This window comes from Dermochelys coriacea, chromosome 9 (assembly GCF_009764565.3).
Source record: "Dermochelys coriacea isolate rDerCor1 chromosome 9, rDerCor1.pri.v4, whole genome shotgun sequence".
Lineage (NCBI taxonomy): Eukaryota > Metazoa > Chordata > Testudines > Dermochelyidae > Dermochelys > Dermochelys coriacea.
In genome coordinates this window covers 48,899,760-48,917,913 of record NC_050076.1, presented here as the reverse complement: position 1 = coordinate 48,917,913, position 18,154 = coordinate 48,899,760, and the positions used below count along the sequence as shown (strand labels likewise).

The 18,154-nt window shown below is 41.9% G+C and overlaps 1 protein-coding gene across 9 annotated transcripts in view; it reads left to right on the top strand.

Moving 5' to 3' along the window:
- GIGYF2 (GRB10 interacting GYF protein 2) overlaps positions 1 to 18,154 on the top strand; it is a 156,720-nt gene that overhangs the window by 83,838 nt on the left and 54,728 nt on the right. For all 9 annotated transcript variants that reach the window (XM_043492790.1, XM_043492789.1, XM_043492788.1 and 6 more), the window contains 5 exons: positions 7,611 to 7,790; positions 16,680 to 16,897; positions 16,992 to 17,154; positions 17,240 to 17,440; positions 17,752 to 17,942. In XM_043492790.1, coding sequence (XP_043348725.1) covers positions 7,611 to 7,790; positions 16,680 to 16,897; positions 16,992 to 17,154; positions 17,240 to 17,440; positions 17,752 to 17,942 — 953 coding nt within the window. The remainder of the gene's footprint in view (positions 1 to 7,610; positions 7,791 to 16,679; positions 16,898 to 16,991; positions 17,155 to 17,239; positions 17,441 to 17,751; positions 17,943 to 18,154) is intronic.

Sequence of the window (18,154 nt, the reverse complement as noted above, 5' to 3'; positions counted from 1 at the left end):
TAGTAGTGTTACATTGTGCTAAGTGCTGTCCAGTTTTCTCTAGCTATAAAACGTGCTGACAAATTACTGATCTCTGTAAAGTTTTTTGAGGTCCTCTGAAAGCTATAACAAGTGCAAAGTATTATCAGAGTATTTATTAACTTCCTTTGGTGAGGAAACGAAAGAGCTGGGAAAGGGAGAGAGAATCATAGTACTGAATAGATATCCTCCCCACCCACTCCCATCCCCCCAGTTAACCACTGGCAATAATATTGCCGTTAATGATCCTGTTCTTCTTTGAAAAGAATATAGACTATACATCTTGTGGAAAACTCATGACACTGGAAAAGGAGTTGAAGTTATTTGCTGTTCTATTAGAAAATCCTCTACATAAACAAGTTATCAAACTGCTGGATCCCAGATTCCAATCTTGTTCTTTGAGGTTAGTCACTTTGCTATTCCAAATTGCACAGCTGTAGACTTTATTGGCTGGATGCCTATTTGCTCTCTCTGAAGTTTTCCATAAACACTGTTGCTGGCTTTGTGTCAGACATGAACACAGGTGCCCTTTTACTGCTCCTTCTCCTCAGGAAGTCCAGTCAATTAGTGCAAGGCAAGACCATAGATTACATTTTATTCTTTTCATCTTAGAAAAGCCATCGTCAAAACCTGACTGCTATACTAAGTAATTTCAACCCAGTAAGATGGGAACTAGGAACTGTATGTAAATTCAGTTTACTAATACTGTGGAAAATTTGAACTTTATATAAACTCTATGTACATCTTTGTGTTGGATCCACGTTACTCCACATTTTAGTAACTTCACTGTTGTCACTTTTCTGAGGCTTTTTCCTGATCTTTGATTGGTTGGACTTTCAAAATGGAGCAGTGTCTCTTAGTAGAGATAGGGTTAAAGGTCATTTTTTGCCAAATCCTTAGTAGTTAGCGTCCTTAGTCCTTGTAGTCTGTCACTGCCTATTGACTGGCTTGTTTATGTTGTCCTGGTACATGGAGACTTAAGCAAAGTCATGGTGTGTTCCCTTTACTGTTTAATTGAGGAGTGTGGCACCAAAGCAGTCACATAATGTCACTATCTAGACCTGCTTTTATAGATGCTTGGAAAGATATCAATACCAGAATTCTAAAGATTTTGCTTTTCTCCATTATACATAACATTTACTCCTGAACACACTTTCCTCATCCCTAAAACACATGTACTGCACTAGAAATTCCAGACTTTAAAATCATCACCTCCTTTCTCCAAGGTCATTCTAGTGTCATCCTGTCCCTGCAAGCAGCCCTAAAACGTACACCGGATCATGCCTTGTCAACTCTTAGGTGTTGTGCATTTCGAGCTATGTTAGAAATAGTAATTGGATTTCTCGTAAATTAATAATGGAGAACTTAACATGAGTAATGCTATGTCAGTATTTGAAAACAGAACCATTACTTTTCTTAAAGCAATGGGCAGGAAAACTGTCATTTCCTTGACGACAGTTTTAAATCAAGAGAGGGGCTAGAACCACTAGAATATAAATATGGATGCACATATGCAAATATTTTCAAAATCTATTATGAACATAATAGAGCATATAGCCTATTAGTACCAATTAGAAATGGTGCAATTAAGAGCAGTCCTCAAAACATTAGACTCCAATGCTGAATACAATAACCATCATATGGAAGAAACTGCATCCTTTCTGAATTATTATAGTAAACTTTGCTGGGTTTGTGAGGAATGTCATGATCTCACCATGAAATTGTTTTGACCAGCTAAAGTAATCTTACTGAATACGAGGCAGCCTCTTTTTATGGAACTGTTGTAAGCAGGGGAACTAGAAAATGTCATTAAATCCCCTTTAAAACAAAATACCCTGAATCCCTATCATAAGATTTTGTGTGAATCTGTCCTTGTGAAATAAATATAATATCCCTTGCAGAGGGGACTTGGATAACCTAAGAAAGACTTTAACTCTTCACTGAAACCACAAACTGAAGATGTTCCTCTGTCACTGATTGCAGAGTTGGCATGGCAGTTAAGAATCAAAGTTTAATTCTTTGTGATTTAGAGTCTTACCTTTTGCTCCTTCCTCCGCTATCATCTTATATTTTTAAAAGAATGGCTTCAGAAAGTAATTAGAGAAGAATTTTATTTGTGTCAAAAGACACACTAACTAGGAAGTCTGTTGATAAGCCATAAAAATTGTATAGGCTCTGCACTTGCCAACTAGGCCCTATTATCAGTAATTCCGTGTGGTTTACCTATCATAGTCAAGATCAAGGATGATCTCTTTCACAGGTTTTATTTTTCGTGGGTCCTTTGGTGACTGAAAAGTCAGATTCTTGAGCCACAGGCCCGTTGCAGATATTGCAGGTGGTGTTGGAAGACAGGGTTGAGCCACGATTGCTGCATGACCGTTGTCTTTCCTTTTCTGGCTTTTTTTCTGTGACCAGGGCAAGGCGATTTTCCTCAAAAGTGGACGTTCCCTTTGACAAGTCTTCGCCAGTTATCCCTATCCTGGGCTGCTGTCTCCCAGTGTGCAGTGTCAATGCCACATCTCTTGATGTTTATCTTGAGCGTGTCTTTAAAACGCTTCTTTTGGCCTCCTCGTTTCCGTTCTCTTTTGGCGAGTTGGGCATAAAGCAGTTGTTTTGGTAAGCATACATTAGACATGCACTCACAGTGCCTGTTCCACCTCAGCTGGTGCTGGATAACCAGGGCCTCAACACTGAAGATGTTGGCCTCTGTGAGGACACTGACATTAATGCAATGATCCTTCCACTTTATGTTGAGGAAGTTCCGAAGAAAGTGCTAGTGCTGGCATTCCAGGTTTTTCAGATGTTTTCTGTAGGTCACCCAAATCTCTCAGCTGTAGAGGAGAGTTGGGATTACCACTGCTTTATAAACTAAAGGCTAGCATGTGTTCTGATGATGTGATTGTTGAACACCTGGCGAGACAGTCTGCCAAAGGCTAGGTTGGCACAGCAAATTCTGTGCTGAATCTCGATGTCTGTCTGCCCTCTGTGAGAGATGGCTGCCAAGATAGGCAAAATATTCTGCATTTTCCAGTTCTTCCTTGCTGATATAGATTTTCATTGCTGGGTCTGATTACTGGGGACTGTCTGATGGAGAACTTTTTGTTTTGCCGATACTGTATTCAGAGTTAGCCCTAGGCTTCTGTAAGCTTCAGAGAACCAATTAAGAACTTTTGAAGATCCTCCTTTGAGTGTGCAACTACAGCACAATCATCTGTGTACTGGAGTTTGGTTATTGTTGCCGATATTACTTTAGTTCTGGCATGGAGACTAGAAAGGTTGAAGAGGTTGCTGTTTATCAGATATTGGATGCTAGTGCCCTGTGGTAGAGTGTCTTGGGTTAGTGTTTTCATAGCTGCTAAGAAAATGGAGAAAAGGGAGGGTGCCAACCATGTTTTACGCCAGTTCGGATGACAAAGGGCTCAGAGGTAGATCCACTGCACAGGATAGAGGCAGCCATCTGGTCATGGGGGAGGAGTCTTATAATGGTGATAAATTTGTTTGGGCAGCTAAACTTCGACATGATTTTCCACAAAGCCTCACGGTTGACAGAGTCGAAGGCTTTGGTCAGATGGATAAAGGCCATATACAAATCCTGGTGGTGACATTTTTCCTGGATCTGCCTAGCTGTGAAGATCATGTTGGTTGTGCCTTGTAGTTGTCTGAAGCCGTACTGGGACTCTGGAAGTACTTCCTCTGCAAGAGGGAGCAGGCGACTGAGTAAGATTCTAGCAAGAATCTTCCCAGTGCTGGACAGGATGGCAATGCCTTGGTAGTTGCCACAAGTCATCCCTGTCACCCTTTTTGAAAATGGCGATGTTAGCATTATGTAAGTCGGCAGGAATTTTTTCAGTACACCACGTTTTGAGGAGCAGCAAGTGAAGCTTTTTAGACAGTGTTTCTCCTCATACTTCAGCTGGTAGGCCATCAGGACCTGGTGCTTTTTTCTTCATTTGTTTAATTGCTTTGCAGACCTCCTCAGGTGTTGGTGGGTTGGCAAGAGTTTCCCAGTTTGGATGCTGAGGATGGATTTGATGGTGTCATCAGTCACATTTGATTCTTGATTTAGAAGCTTTTGGTAGTGTTCCTTCCTGTGCTCTTTGATGGCTTCGTTATCCTTAAGAAGGGCATTACTATCTTCGGATCTCAGAGGTGTGAGGCCAAATGAGTTTGGTCTATACAGGATCTTTGTCTCTCAAAAAAAAGTTCCACATATCATGTCTGTCAGCGAATGTTTGGATTTCTTTTGCTTTGTCCTCCCACCATTTGTTTTTGATTTTTTGGATCCTCCTTTGAACTTCAGCTATGAGCTGATGGAAAGAGCTCTGCTTCTGCCTGGATAGTGGTTGGTTTTGCCAGTTGCAGAAAAGCTTTTCTCTTCTGATCCAAAAGGGCTGTAGTCTCAATGTTATCAAACCAGTCCTGGTGGCAGCAGGTAGCAAGGCGAATGGATTCCTTGCATACCTCATGGATGGTCTGTTTTAGGGCTTCCCAGTCGTCTTTGACCCTTGTGTTGTCATTTCTGGGTGTGTGTATATGGACAGTTTTTCACTGAGAAGTGCTTGGTGCACTGAGGATTGAAGTGTTTGGATGCTGTATTGCCATCTGTGTGATTTGGATTGCTTTCTATGTTTTGGTGCAATTTTGATGGACATGACTGACCTTACCAGGTGGTGGTCAGTCCAGCAATCATTGACTCCTCTCATGACGCTGGTGATTTGGACATCTTAGATCCTGTGTTCTTACAAAGACGTAGTCTAAGAGGTGCCACTGTTTTGAGCGGGGGTGTTGTCAAATTGTTTTCTACTTGTTGCTTTGTCTGAAGATTGTGTTTGTGATCACATGGTCGTGCTCTGCACATTTGCTAAGTAGAAGGATGCCATTGGAATTGGTCTTGCCCACTCCTTCCTTCCCAGTGGTGCTACTCCATACGTTAGAATCTCTACCAACTCTTGCATTAAAGTCCCGTAAGAGGATTATCTAACCTGTTTTTGGAATGGATGACAATTTTATCAAGGTCAGTGTAGACTGATTCCTTCCGTTCTTCAATGTCGAGAGTTGGTGCAATATGCATTGATGATCGTGGCAAATGACTTATTGACCAAATGGATGCAGAGGGTCATAAGGCGCTCATTGATGCCGACAGGGAGCTCAGTCAGGAGGTTGACTAGAAGGTTTTTGATTGCAAAGCCAATGCCGTGTATTCGCCTGTTGCTTGCTGGTTTTCCTTTCCAGAAGAAAGGGTAACCTCTTCCCTCAAGTGGCCTTCATCTGTACGTCATGTTTCACTGAGAGCAACGATGTTGATGTTGTACCCTGAGAATTCTTGGGCAACAATTGCTGTTCTGCGTTTGGATCTTTCACTTTTTGACTAGTCTAGTCGGGTATGGACACTCCAAGTTGCAAGAAACATTTGTTTTTCAACTGCAATGGGAGTGATCCCTCTGGACATGGTTATCCAGTCAGGTATGATGGGATAGCCTATATTTGGGGCAACTTTTCTAGCCCATTCCCTGTATGGAGTGAGCAGAGGGGTTCCTAAAAAAGCCTTCTCAGTCATGAATGCTGCTGCTGAAAATTCCCCCTTATCCCAGTCCAGGGGCACATGTCTGAGCTGCTGCCTTGACGTGATGGAGAAGCTTGCGTATACTTAAGACCCTAAGAGTGATGCCATCTGGAGTCCTGTACTCCTGGTAGGGTCACCCATGGTGGTAAGGTTGAAGGCGAGGTACTAGACAAAACGCAGCACAACCCAGTATAAGACCTCAATGGTAGAACAGGCAGATGAAAGAGGATCGCCTCTCAACAGCTGCAAAGGTGGGCGAAGGCTGCAATGGAGGAGAAACCCCTGGTTGTCTTGGATCTCCTTGCAACTGGACACGTGCCTCTTCCTCTAAGATTTTTGTGGCTGCTGGTGTGCATCAGCTCCCCCACGTTAAACTACTCACGCGCAGGCTTTTTTCACAGGAAGAACTTTTTTCCCCACCCCTACCCATAAAAGTCCTGTGCCATTGGGCGAGTGGCAACAGGGATAGGTGAAGTGATCACCAGGAGTCCCTAGACACAGATCCACACGCAGACGGTGACGGCAAGATAGTTTAGCTATGAAAATCATGACTTGGTACAGAATCCTGCCCTTTGTCCTATCATTGCATTCAGGTATTCATGGTCTTGTTAGTAATAATAGCCAGGCTGAGGAATCTGTAAACACCTATACATATTCCTGAGTGATATTGTTCTTAGAGTATCATCTTAGGATATCTTGTAGGAGGTGACCTAAAGGCCTTTTCTTTCTTCAGAAACATCAGTTGGGGTCACGTTTCTAGGTTCATTAGGGTAAGGAAAAATTAGCAAAATGAAATACAAACTTCACCAAATATTGTCTCTCCTAAAATATTTGACATGATTATTTCATACAAGGACCTTGGATATACTTGGAAAAATCAACTTGCCTTTCCACACTATTAAAACTGATATCTTTTTATAGATATCAAAACGCATCCAGGCTAGCGTGTGTTAACAATAATAGTAAAGTAGTGTGTCACATCGATATGGCTCATAAGAATTCTGAAGTTATAACAGGATAAAACAATACAAGAAATGCATGATGCAGAACAGTGCTTAGATTAGACATCCTAAAACTGGTTGGAGGAGTGTTGTGCTCTAGACTGTAAATTAGTAGAAGCACATAGATACTCAATCTTGAATTGAAATGACCCAGCGCTGTACCTGGAAACTGGGTGTTTATCTGTCTATTTGAACAACTACATGCATATTGGGGTAATCCTGCACCAAATGCCCATGTGGATACCTTTGTGTAAAACTTTACACCAACTATTTTTGGATATATTGGTATTCACTAAGTATCTGTGTTCTTATTTTTCTGTGCATTTTAAGTGTTTATCTAGTGTAGATTAAGGATAATTGGTCCCAGATCTACCAACATTTTACACCCTCTTTGCCAGTTTCTTAAACTTGAATGCAGTTACAGCAGTATTTTTTGTTCAGCCCATAATTCTACAATGACTCTCTTTAAATTCACCAACACCATATGTTTGCACCCAAAAGGTTTCAGATAAATGATTCTGATAAAAGGTGGTTTTATAGGGTCCCCCTAAAAAGATTTTATATACATATTGTGCAACTAACTATTTTAATTTATATTTTATTAAAAATAAGTTTACAGTGCTTTCCTTCTCTTGCTTTTTTATCTTCATTCCAGTTTTTTCTCTAGCATGTAATCTCTTTTCTTTGTTAATACAATCTCTCCTCTCCCTCCACACACTTTTCGCTGTATTTTCATTTTTGCCCTTATTTTCCATATCCCCCGCGTAACCTCTGCTTCTCATCCTTGCCTCCCTCCCAGTTTCTTCCTCATCCCTTTCCCTTATTTGTTTCTTCGCCATTCCTCTTGGCCTCTAAATGCATTGCTCCCATTGATCTTTCCAAGCTTCACTTCTCAAATGCTGCTGGAGATTCTTGGGACTAGATGTTTGTTTCCTGTGATGGCTCCAGATATAAGTTACAAGCCATATGTGTTTCTAGTGTCCTCAGATTGGACTGCATGTTCATTTATATGCTTGTTTTCTTTGCAGTGAGACCAAATTTTGAGGAAGGTGGGACAACAACAACAGGGAGGAAACACGAGTTTATTCGCTCTGAGAGCGAGAACTGGCGCATCTTCAGGGAGGAGCAAAATGGGGAAGATGATGATGGAGGCTGGCGACTGGCTGGGTCACGGAGGGATTGTGAGAGGTGGCGTCCTCATAGTCCAGGTGAGAGGAGATCTGGGAAAGGAGAGGAGCAAAGTAGTTGAAGGAAAAGGGCAGTGAATGAACAGGGACTGGAGGGCAAAAGGTTTATGGAAAAAGTAGGAAGAGAGGTTCATGGTATTTTGTTCACTAAACAAAATTTTAAATTTAGTGCTGTGAACTTTTAAACATACAGCCACATGATGACAAGCTCCAAAGTGTGTATTTAAAAAAAAAATTACACACGCGTGCTTGTGTCCACCAGCCACTGAGCTTCATTTAAGAAGGAAACCAGATTTATTCTTTGAGTATGTGTCATTGTGGATCCTACTGTAGGTCTATGTGCACCTCATACACGCGAGATCAGAATCTTTTGAATAGCATTGTCTGGGGTCGAGCATACAGCCTATGCCTCCTTTTGCTCCCATGTGAGGTCGTAAAGTTGAATCAGCCTTAACCCTCCCTCAGTTCCCTCCTACTGCTTGAGGCAACGAGATGGAACTGGGCATGTGTTAGACCTGCTACACTTCCTTGAGCTTCAAACTTAATTCCACATTTAGTTGTGTTTTGTGGTGATTCCTTCTTCACTTCCTTGTTTTTCTATTGATTTTAATGTCCTTGGAAAATAAAGAGCGGGGTGGGGAGAAGGAAAAAGACAGCAAGACTTCCTGTATATTCCGCTGTACAGCAGAGCAAGGCACTGTGCTCCAACCACCGCAGCAGACTCCAAGCCTTCAGGATTTAAGCGCTCTCTAACCTGTGAGGGACTGATCTGTTCATTGATGGGCATAATCAGTGCTTTTCCTGTTTGTGGGAAGAGTTGCATACATAAGTATGTGATGTGTAAATCATTCATGCTGAGGACTTATAAGTCAAGGGAAGTATGTCTCAAACTTCACTCGCTGGAGCAATCAATGTGTGTTACCTCAGATGCGAAGGAGACTTCCAACTCTAAGGTACGCAGGAGGGGTCATCCTCAGTGCCCACTGAAGCAAACGTTACACTCAAGGTAGGGAGAAGAATGTAGGAAAGAAATCCTCCTTATGACACCAGTGCTATCGATGCAACTGACTCCGGCAATAACTTGGCGCCAAAGCTGATGCCAGCACCCGAATTTATGGGTGAAACTGAAAGAGAAGGCTAAGATGAGACCAGACATTCAAAAATAGAGAGGCAAGAAGAAACACCACTTCTCTAAGGATAATAACAAGTCCTTCACCAAAGAGCACTGCCAAGAGGACAGACATTGCCGACATCAGTGTTTGCAAAAGTACTGGCACTGACACAAAATTCAGAACCAAGATACCCCACATGAAATCTGAGGGATCCCCTTCAGGGACAACATCAGCAAGAACATAGCACTGGGCACTGAAACCAGAGCGGAGACCTCATCCCTCAGTACTGCCATTTGAGGAATGCCGTTCCTTGTTAGCATCTCCAGTCTGTGCGTTTTCTCTGGCTTTGAGCAGAGAGGCCTCCCTGCTACCATTCACAAGTTACTTCAGATCTGGCCCAGGAAAACCTCACCTTACACAGGCATGAATAGCAACTGGTTGACCAGGACATGACCCATTCAGCATGCCACCGTACCATACTGGCCCTATTGCCAATAGACTTTTTTTTTTTTGTCACTGCAGATAACCCAAAATGCCAGAACTTTTGCTTTAGGGGAGGCCTGAATCCAGAATCACTACTCAATACCTTCCTTCTGCAGTGAAACAGGGGCTTGCTGTAGGCCTTCCCACTGATTCCCTTGATTCCCAGGGTGACTTCCAAAATCAAGAGACAAAGCCGCAGTCATTCTGGTGGTTCTGTACAAAGGCAGATCTGGCTCACAAACCTACTGTAGTTGTTCATCCAGCTCCCAGGCCACAGAATCATAGCCATATACTCAGAGACCTGAAATCGCTGCACTTGACTTTGTGACTGTTCACTGTCTAAGTACCAAGGGCAGACTGCTCCCTGTAGTTTCAAAACAGGAAAACATCTATCAGAAGGACAAATTCTTTCAAGTCAAAGAGCTTCTCGATATGGGCGGTCCAAAATGACCTACAACCAGCCCAGGCCTTTATACTTAAGATCATTGAGTACCTAACGCATCTCAAGCAGACAGGTCTCTCGTTCAGTTCTATCAAAGTCCACCTTGCAGTAATTTCAGCTTGTCACCTGCCTGTTAAGTCATGTGGGGGGGTCTTCTCTCACCTTATTGTAGTGAAGTTGCTGAAAGAGCTACTTCAAATCCAGAGAACCCACTCCTGTCTGGGACCTCAGTGTATTTTTGCTCCCTGAACACACCAGTCTTCCTAGTGGCTAATCAATTTGGTCAAAACAGTGAGTGAGCGTCATGTGCTTGTGGGTGACCCTCCCTGTACAACATTCCACAGGGACAAGGTAGTGCCGAGACCACCTCCGAGATATGTCCCTTAAGTAGTTTCAGAATTTCTCCTAAATCAATCCAACTTACGTATTGACTTCCCAAAACTATATTTATTTAGCATTGGGAGAAAAATTACACATACTAGATGTATCCAGTTGTCAGCACTGGATCCCGCAGCCCACCCTCCATCTCTGCTGTTGGGTGTCTTTAGCTACCATGGGCTTTCAACTGGGAGGATCGCGACTGCTTCACCCTTTAATTCCCTCACACAAGAGCTTGAGGAGGCACATGAACTGTGTGACCCCAATGAATGCTGCTATTTTTTAAAAATAAAATCCATCTTGTACACATGAAACATGTACGCACTCCAGTGGCATCCACATTGTTTACATCATCTCAAAAAATGACAGTTACTGTAGGGTAAGGAGCCATTCTTGCAATTACTACACACTCTTCTCTCCCCTCCATTACCTCTTCCCGTCAAACTATCTGTTTGTTTATAGTAGTTAGTAATAAGCCTGAGGTTAGACTAACGTATTATCAGATGTTTTCTGTTATGTGGGTGGAGGAGAAAGAGTTTTTGTCATGGAGAATGATTCATCCTGTCCTTTCCTCAGACATACTGTTGCTTTGTTGCACAGTTCAGTTGTACTTAAAACTGCTAAAACAGCACCTCAGGACAATCAGATGTGAGGTGTTACCCAGGATAGGCTTGCAATATAGGTGCACTTTAATCTCGTACCAGTTGGTTACTCTTATAAAGAAGAAGATACGGACCTTATGAAGTTAGAAGTTCAGAAGTTTGTGTATGTCAAGAAGTTCCGTAGTACACCAACTCCATAGAAACATTCTGGAAGTTCCCTGTCGTTCACTTATAAGAAATCTTATTACCTGTTTGAATTTTGATCTGTATTGTAGATTGCTGGCCAAATAATTATAGGTTAATCTAGTCATAAATACTAGATAGGTATAAAATCTATCATTCTTAGAATGCTTCATACTTTGAAAGATCCTCTAGCATTTGAGATGAAATTGCCAGACTCCTGACATGGAAGTGGATGAATTAACAGGTATATACCACACTGGCTTTTCAGCTCAGATGGCTATGGTTTTGTATGAATTTTTCTCTTAATCAGTAGTAGGTCACAGGCCCCTGAAAACAGTTTTAATATCTTCCTGTTTTTGCACTGAGCAATCTGTTTAAATCAACACTGGTGTAACCTGGTTTCACTTGCCCATTTCAGAGTCTTTAGACATTACCAACCATATGTGCTACTAAAAATAATCAGTAAAGCCCTTCCAACAACTTGCCTGCCTCCATTTATTTAGCTCAGCCTTTTCCTTTCAGAATGGTCTCTGCATATACTCACATACTAGCATGTATGTACCTGACTCCCTTTTATGGGTTTAGAACAGTGTAGAAAAGTGTCAGGCCACACTGCACATGAATTTATGTATGGCTTATTCTTGCACAGGATAAGCTGTGTGCAGCTGTCCCGAATTCTTTTTGTTCCTTTTGTTAATAAATAGTGGGTATTCAAAATCCAAATCGTATTTCCTAATCTTATGAGTTTATTTTTTGTACTATTTGAAATACTTTTTTATTGGTAGTTAACCCAGTGAGAGGCAGTTGCCTAAGGTCTGCTCAGCTTTTGAGACTTCAGGCAGGCAAATTGGGATCAAGAAGACAGGCCAAAGTTACTGCTGTTAAAGCAGTCTTTTTATACCCACAGACTTATCTTTTAAGATCCTTGCTGGAATCTGCTTCATTGATTCTGAAGTTTTTAAGTCCCATGAATCCAGAATCATAGGACTGGAAGGGACCTCGGAGGTCATCTAGTCCAGTCTCCTGCACTCACGGCAGGACTAAGTATTATCTAGGCTATCCCTGACAGGTGTTTATCTAACATGCTCTTAAAAATCTCCAGTGATGGAGGTTGCACAACCTCCCTAGGCAATTTATTCCAGTGTTTACCACCCTGACAGTTAGGAACTTTTTCCTGATGTCCAACCTAAACCCCCCTTGCTGCATTGTCCTATTCTCATTGTCCTATGCCCATTGCTTCTTGTCCTATCCTCAGAGGTTAAGAACAACAGTTTTTCTCCCTCCAGCTTGTAACAACCTTTTATGTACTCAAAAGCTGTTATCATGTCCCCTCTGTCTTCTCTTTTCCAGACTAAACACAATTTTTTCAATCTTCCCTCATAAGTCATGTTTTCTAGACCTTTAAAATTTTTGTTGCTCTTCTCTGGACTTTCTCCAATTTGTCCACATCTTTCCTGAAATGTGGCGCCCAGAATATTTGAAATAAAGTTCTTTATCATCAAAGACCTTCATGTCACCCTTGCCACAATTGGATCAGTGTGCAGTTCTCTCTCCCTCTCCTGGAGATACCTAAGCTGAAGCTGGGACCATACTCTGTCTTGATAGTCGGCTTCTGTGTCTATCTGTAGAGACTGGGACTGGAAATCTAAGGACTCCTCCCAGTAATGCACTGCCATGGCTTTCCAACTATTCTTATTGTTGAACAGAATCCGAAGAGAGTTCTAAGTGTCATACTTCAGACAGTCATGGGCTCCTCCAGATCCCATTCTTGCACTCTCAGACAGCTCTATGAGAAGAGTAGAGCCAGAGATTGGAAAGCATGATGGAGAGACAGCTGGGTTCCAGCACCATATCCATTTCCTCATTGTCCATATTTGATGGCTTGGGGGATGCTGCTGGCATCAAGTTGAAAATCTTTGCTCCCTTATAGAAGCAGATCACCTAGAAGAGAGGCTTCTCTGTGCAGTTGCAAGAGGTCTTTTGTTGATACTGATCAACCTGCTTACACGGATTAGCAGAACTAGCTCGACCACCTTCAGAGCAACGAGCGACCTTGGCAATGGAAGACCAACTTCAGAAGAGTTCCTCCTTGTCTCCTTTGAATACATCATCCCCATCACCAGATGATGTTCAGGTACTGGCGGTGTCTTCCTCTGTACTTGATGGCTTCAAAGTCTACAAAGAGTACCTCAGAAGAATGACGGCTTCTCTTGGTAGAATTCTCACAATCTCATTGACATTCTGCACCCAGCTAAGGCAGGAAAGGTAGCCCCTTTTGTCAGTGAGGTCATTTTGTAGCCCATCAAGACCCTGGGCAAACCCTTTTATCAATTCCACCAATGGCTAAACTTACTGAATGCAAATATCAAGTTCCATCCCAAGGGTTTGAGCAGGTTTATTCATCGCCTCTGGTAGGTTCACTAGTAGTAACTGCAATAAATAAGAGAGACTGTCAAGGCTGGGCCAAAGTTCTACCCCCAAAGAAGGGGGTGCCCAGAAACTAGACCTTGTTTGGGGAGAGATGTATTCAATGGTGAGATTACAGCTGCACATTGTCAATCACCAGGCTGTATTGGCACAGTATGACAATTCTAATGGAGAGGCAATGTCTCAGTTTGCGAATAAATTGCCAGAAACCTCTAGGGAACCAGTTCCAGTCTCTTGTTGCAGAAGGTCATCAGGCCTTTCAATCAGCTCTGCAGGCTTCCTGCGGTGCAGTAGATTCAACAGCCAGAGCTATGGCAACAGCCAGAGCTATGGTCCTGGGGCCGGCTTTGTTCAATATCTTTATCAATGACCTGGATGATGGGATTAATTGCACCCTCAGCAAGTTCGCAGATGACACTAAGCTGGGGGGTGAGGTAGATACGCTGGAGGGTAGGGATAGAGTCCAGAGTGACCTAGACATATTGGAGGATTGGGCCAAAAGAAATCTGATAAGGTTCCAACAAGGACAAGTGCAGAGTCACAGAGTCCTGCACTTAGGAAGGAAGAATCCCATGCACCACTACAGGCTGGGGACCGACTGGCTAAGCAGCAGTTCTGCAGAGAAGGACCTGGGGATTACAGTGGATGAGAACCTGGATATGAGTCAGCAGTGTGCCCTCGTTGCCAAGACGACCAACAGCATATTGGGCTATATTAGTAGGAGTATTGCCAGCAGATCGAGAGAAGTGATCATTCCCCTTTATTCGACACTGGTGAGGCCACACCTGGAGTATTGTGTCCAGTTTTGGTCCTCTCAATACAGAAGGGATGTGGACAAATTGGAGAGAGTCCAGCGGAAGGCAACGAAAATAATTGGGGGCTGGGGCACATGACGTATGAGGAGAGGCTGAGGGAACGGGTTATTTAGTCTGCAGAAGAGGAGAGTGAGGGGGGATTTGATAGCAGCCTTCAATTACCTGAAGGGGTGTTCCAAAGAGGATGGAGTTAGGCTGTTCTCAGTGGTGGCAGATGACAGAATAAGAAGCAACAATCTCAGGTTACAGTGGGGGAAGTCTAGATTGGATATTAGGAAATACTGTTTCACTAGGAGGGTAGTGAAGCACTGGAATGGGTTACTTAGGGAGGTGGTGGAATCTCTATCCTTAGGTTTTAAAGCCTGGCTTGTCAAAGCTTTGGCTTGGATGATTTAGTTGGTGTTGGTCCTGCTTTGAGCAGGGGATTGGACTAGATGACCTCCTGAGGTCTCTTCCAGTCCTAATATTCTATGATTCTATCACCGTGACAGCAGTAATTATGTGCCGTTATTTGTGGTTGCAGTTGTTTAGGATTCCTGCAGAAGTACAGCTCAGGATTGAGGGACTCCTTTTCAAGGGCTGTGCTTTATTTTCATCCAAGATGGATGAGGCTTTATACACAATAGGATTCTAGAGCAGTCTTAAGTCTGTAAGCCTCTACATGCTGGCCACACAGGGTATGTCTGTACTGCAATAAAAACCCCAGCACCAAGTCTCAAAGCCTGGGTCAGTTTACTCGGGCTTTGGCTGCAGGGCTAAAAATTGCAATGTAGATGCTTGGGTTGGAGTCTACGGGTACTGCTAGAGAGAAAACTCTCCTGCACTGATGCACAAGACTTGCACACAGAGTAATGGGTATATATAACACATCTTGAAGAACAATTTTGAGAAGTACGTTCTACTGCATGCATCCGATGAAGTGAGCTGTAGCTCACGAAAGCTTATGCTCTAATAAATTTGTTAGTCTCTAAAGTGCCCCAAGTACTCCTTTTCTTTTTGCGAATACAGACTAACACGGCTGCTACTCTGAAATCTCTTTTTTTCTTTGTGCTTCTATTTTGCTGTCATATCTAGCATTGTTGGTTCTTCACTGAATGGAATTTCCTTCTTATAGTTTAAACATAGTTTTAGTTCAGTGTACATTTGCCATTTAGTTGTTTCACACAGGTTTTCATTCCTCATCATTTTAGGGGAACTTTCAAGTTTTGGAAATTTCCTTAGTCTTATCAGGATGTTGGAATGTTTTGCTTTAAATTCGGTAAAAATGTTCACAAATAATATAAGAATTCAACACAAAACATGCCGCCTCTTATAATCTCTACCTTTTCTTAGTTTACCATTTAGAAAAATGTTTTTATGGTTCCATTCCAGTTACCTGTATGTTTTAGGCCTCATCAAGAGTGTTAGGACTTGCTACTCTCCATCAGAAAGGATCTGCCAAAGAGATGTATTTATTAAAGAGAAAAATATCTGTTACTGGAGTTCTCTGAAACACATTTACCCCATTAATCCGTACTTATTGAATCTACATCTTTGCTTAAGCATTTCTAGAGATTTTAATCCAGAATGAAAGCTTCTGGGGGAATAGGCTCTAAGTTCTTTAAAAACTATTTTACTTTAAATCAGAATACAGAAATAAAATAGAACAGACTTTTGCATGTAACAGTTGTCAGAATATTAATTAGCTGTATTGCACAATCTATCTAATATGTTTTAAAGACATAAACAGAGCATATTAAGCTATATATATACAATATTGCTGAGCCAATATTGGAGCCTTATCCTTTTTCATTGCCTTGTTAAAATGTAATTTTAACAGCTCCACCTTAATTTTCACTGATTATTGTTTACATTAAATTTCCTGGATTTGTAAATGGAAAATAAAGAAAAATTTTGCTGAATAGTATTAGCACTTAATTGGGCAATTTTTAAAATTGATACCTCAATGGTGGGGGGGAAGCATAGAAAGCAAAGGAAGCATTCTTCATTCCAAGAAGTAACTGTTAGTGTGTTGTTGAAAGGTTTTTTTTGTTTGTTTTTGTTTTTGTTTTTTTTAAATAAAAAGCAGGGATACAACGAAAGTTGTTCCTCTTCTCTGCCGCACCCCTCATCCCCATCCTTAAATATACCAGTCACTGACGGCTAGTGTGGTTATCCTAATGAATCTAATCATGCCTAATTTTGTAGGTCTCATTTTGGTACTTTGGCTACGTTTCATGACATGCAACTCCCTTTTAGGCTGTTTTTTTTAACAGTGACTTCAGATATGGGGCTTTATAAAAGGAGATAGTCTAAGAACTCCAGCTATTTTTCTTTAAAATGCCCAGCTGGTTTGTACCCTATAGTGGTATTCTGAATTTTTGTCACTATTTGTCCTTTTTTTTTTTTTTCCCCCTACCCTATCACCCTTCCAAATAAGTTTTTGTCCTGTGAGACTGTCTTGTAAAGTTACTTTCCCCCTCCTTTAGATGGTCCTCGTTCTGCAGGCTGGCGCGAACCTATGGAGCGACGGCGAAGGTTTGAATTTGATTTCCGAGACCGGGATGATGAGCGGGGTTACCGACGAGTGCGGTGTGGCAGTAGCAGTTTGGAAGATGACAGGGACAGTCTCCCTGAATGGTGCTTGGAAGACGCAGAAGAAGAAATGGGAACATTTGACTCATCTGGGGCTTTTCTCTCATTAAAGGTGAGAACCTTCCTTGTATTCTGTATATGATGTGAATAGATTTCCTGTTGTGGCAAGTAGTCTGTAAAGTTATTTGTGTTTGTTGTATCTATAGAAGGTTCAGAAGGAGCCAATCCCTGAGGAACAGGAAATGGATTTCCGACCTGTGGAAGAAGTTGAGGAACATTCTGACTCTGAAGGGGGTCATGGTGAAGAAGCCAAAGAGCTTGAAAAGACAACCAAGAGGGAGGGGGATAAAAGAGATACAATAACAGCAGGTAAGAATGATTTCTTAGGTATCCATAATACACTGCATTCTTAGATTTCAACCTCCTAAATTAAACCTAAACCTTCAAATGTTAGAGGCAGCAGAAGAAGCAGTCAGAGCGTCTTCACCATCTACCCGGTCAGGTACTCCAGCAAAACTCCAGCCACAAGAACCACTACAGGCCAGTGTATTTGAGAGGAAGGAAGAATGTATCCCAGAACCAACAGAAAAAATGGAAGATAAAGAGAATCAAACAGCAAACACTCCACCATCCAAAGTGCCCAGCAGAGGAGAAGGTAATAGACTGAGATGCATATGATTGGTATCCCTGGGAGGGAGTACTGGTTAGATTATATCTTCAGAGAGATGACAAAGGTGGGTATTTGGGGCAGAAAACTTGCAGAGTTAATCAGCTGCTCTCATAAGGTTTGTGGAAAGTGCTTCCAATTTTTATTAAATTGGCTGGGAGATCTTTATTCCAGTGCTTACAGGTTACTGTGTTATCTTTCTCAAATGTTTAACATTGTAAGAACCATTTTCCTATGATCTGTCTGTATGTTATATGTGTCAGAGGAATTTCATGGCCCACTTTTAATTCTTTCTCTAGATTTGACTTCTGCTGTTCAACCTTTGCCACAGATCTCTCCAGCTACAGTTTCTCCTGTTCATCTTTCTCCTCCTCTTTCCAATACACATCCTGCTCTAAAGCCAGTTCAAACATCAGTCTCAGCTGCTCCAGGCATGGGCAACATTTCTGCTGATCCAGATGATGAAGAGGGTCTCAAACACTTAGAACAGGTAGAATTTCTCTAATTTTTTAAATTCCTCCTCTGTTTACAGAATATCAGAAAACAGAAGAACACTGAATGAACCGTTTCTGATGGAACTATTTAAAAAAAAAAAAAAAAAAAAGCAATGTAACTTGTAAAGTCCTTTGTGGGCAATAGTTTAAGTCCTTTCATACTCGGACTACTTCTGTGGTATAGTCTTTATGTTGAACTACATGCTTC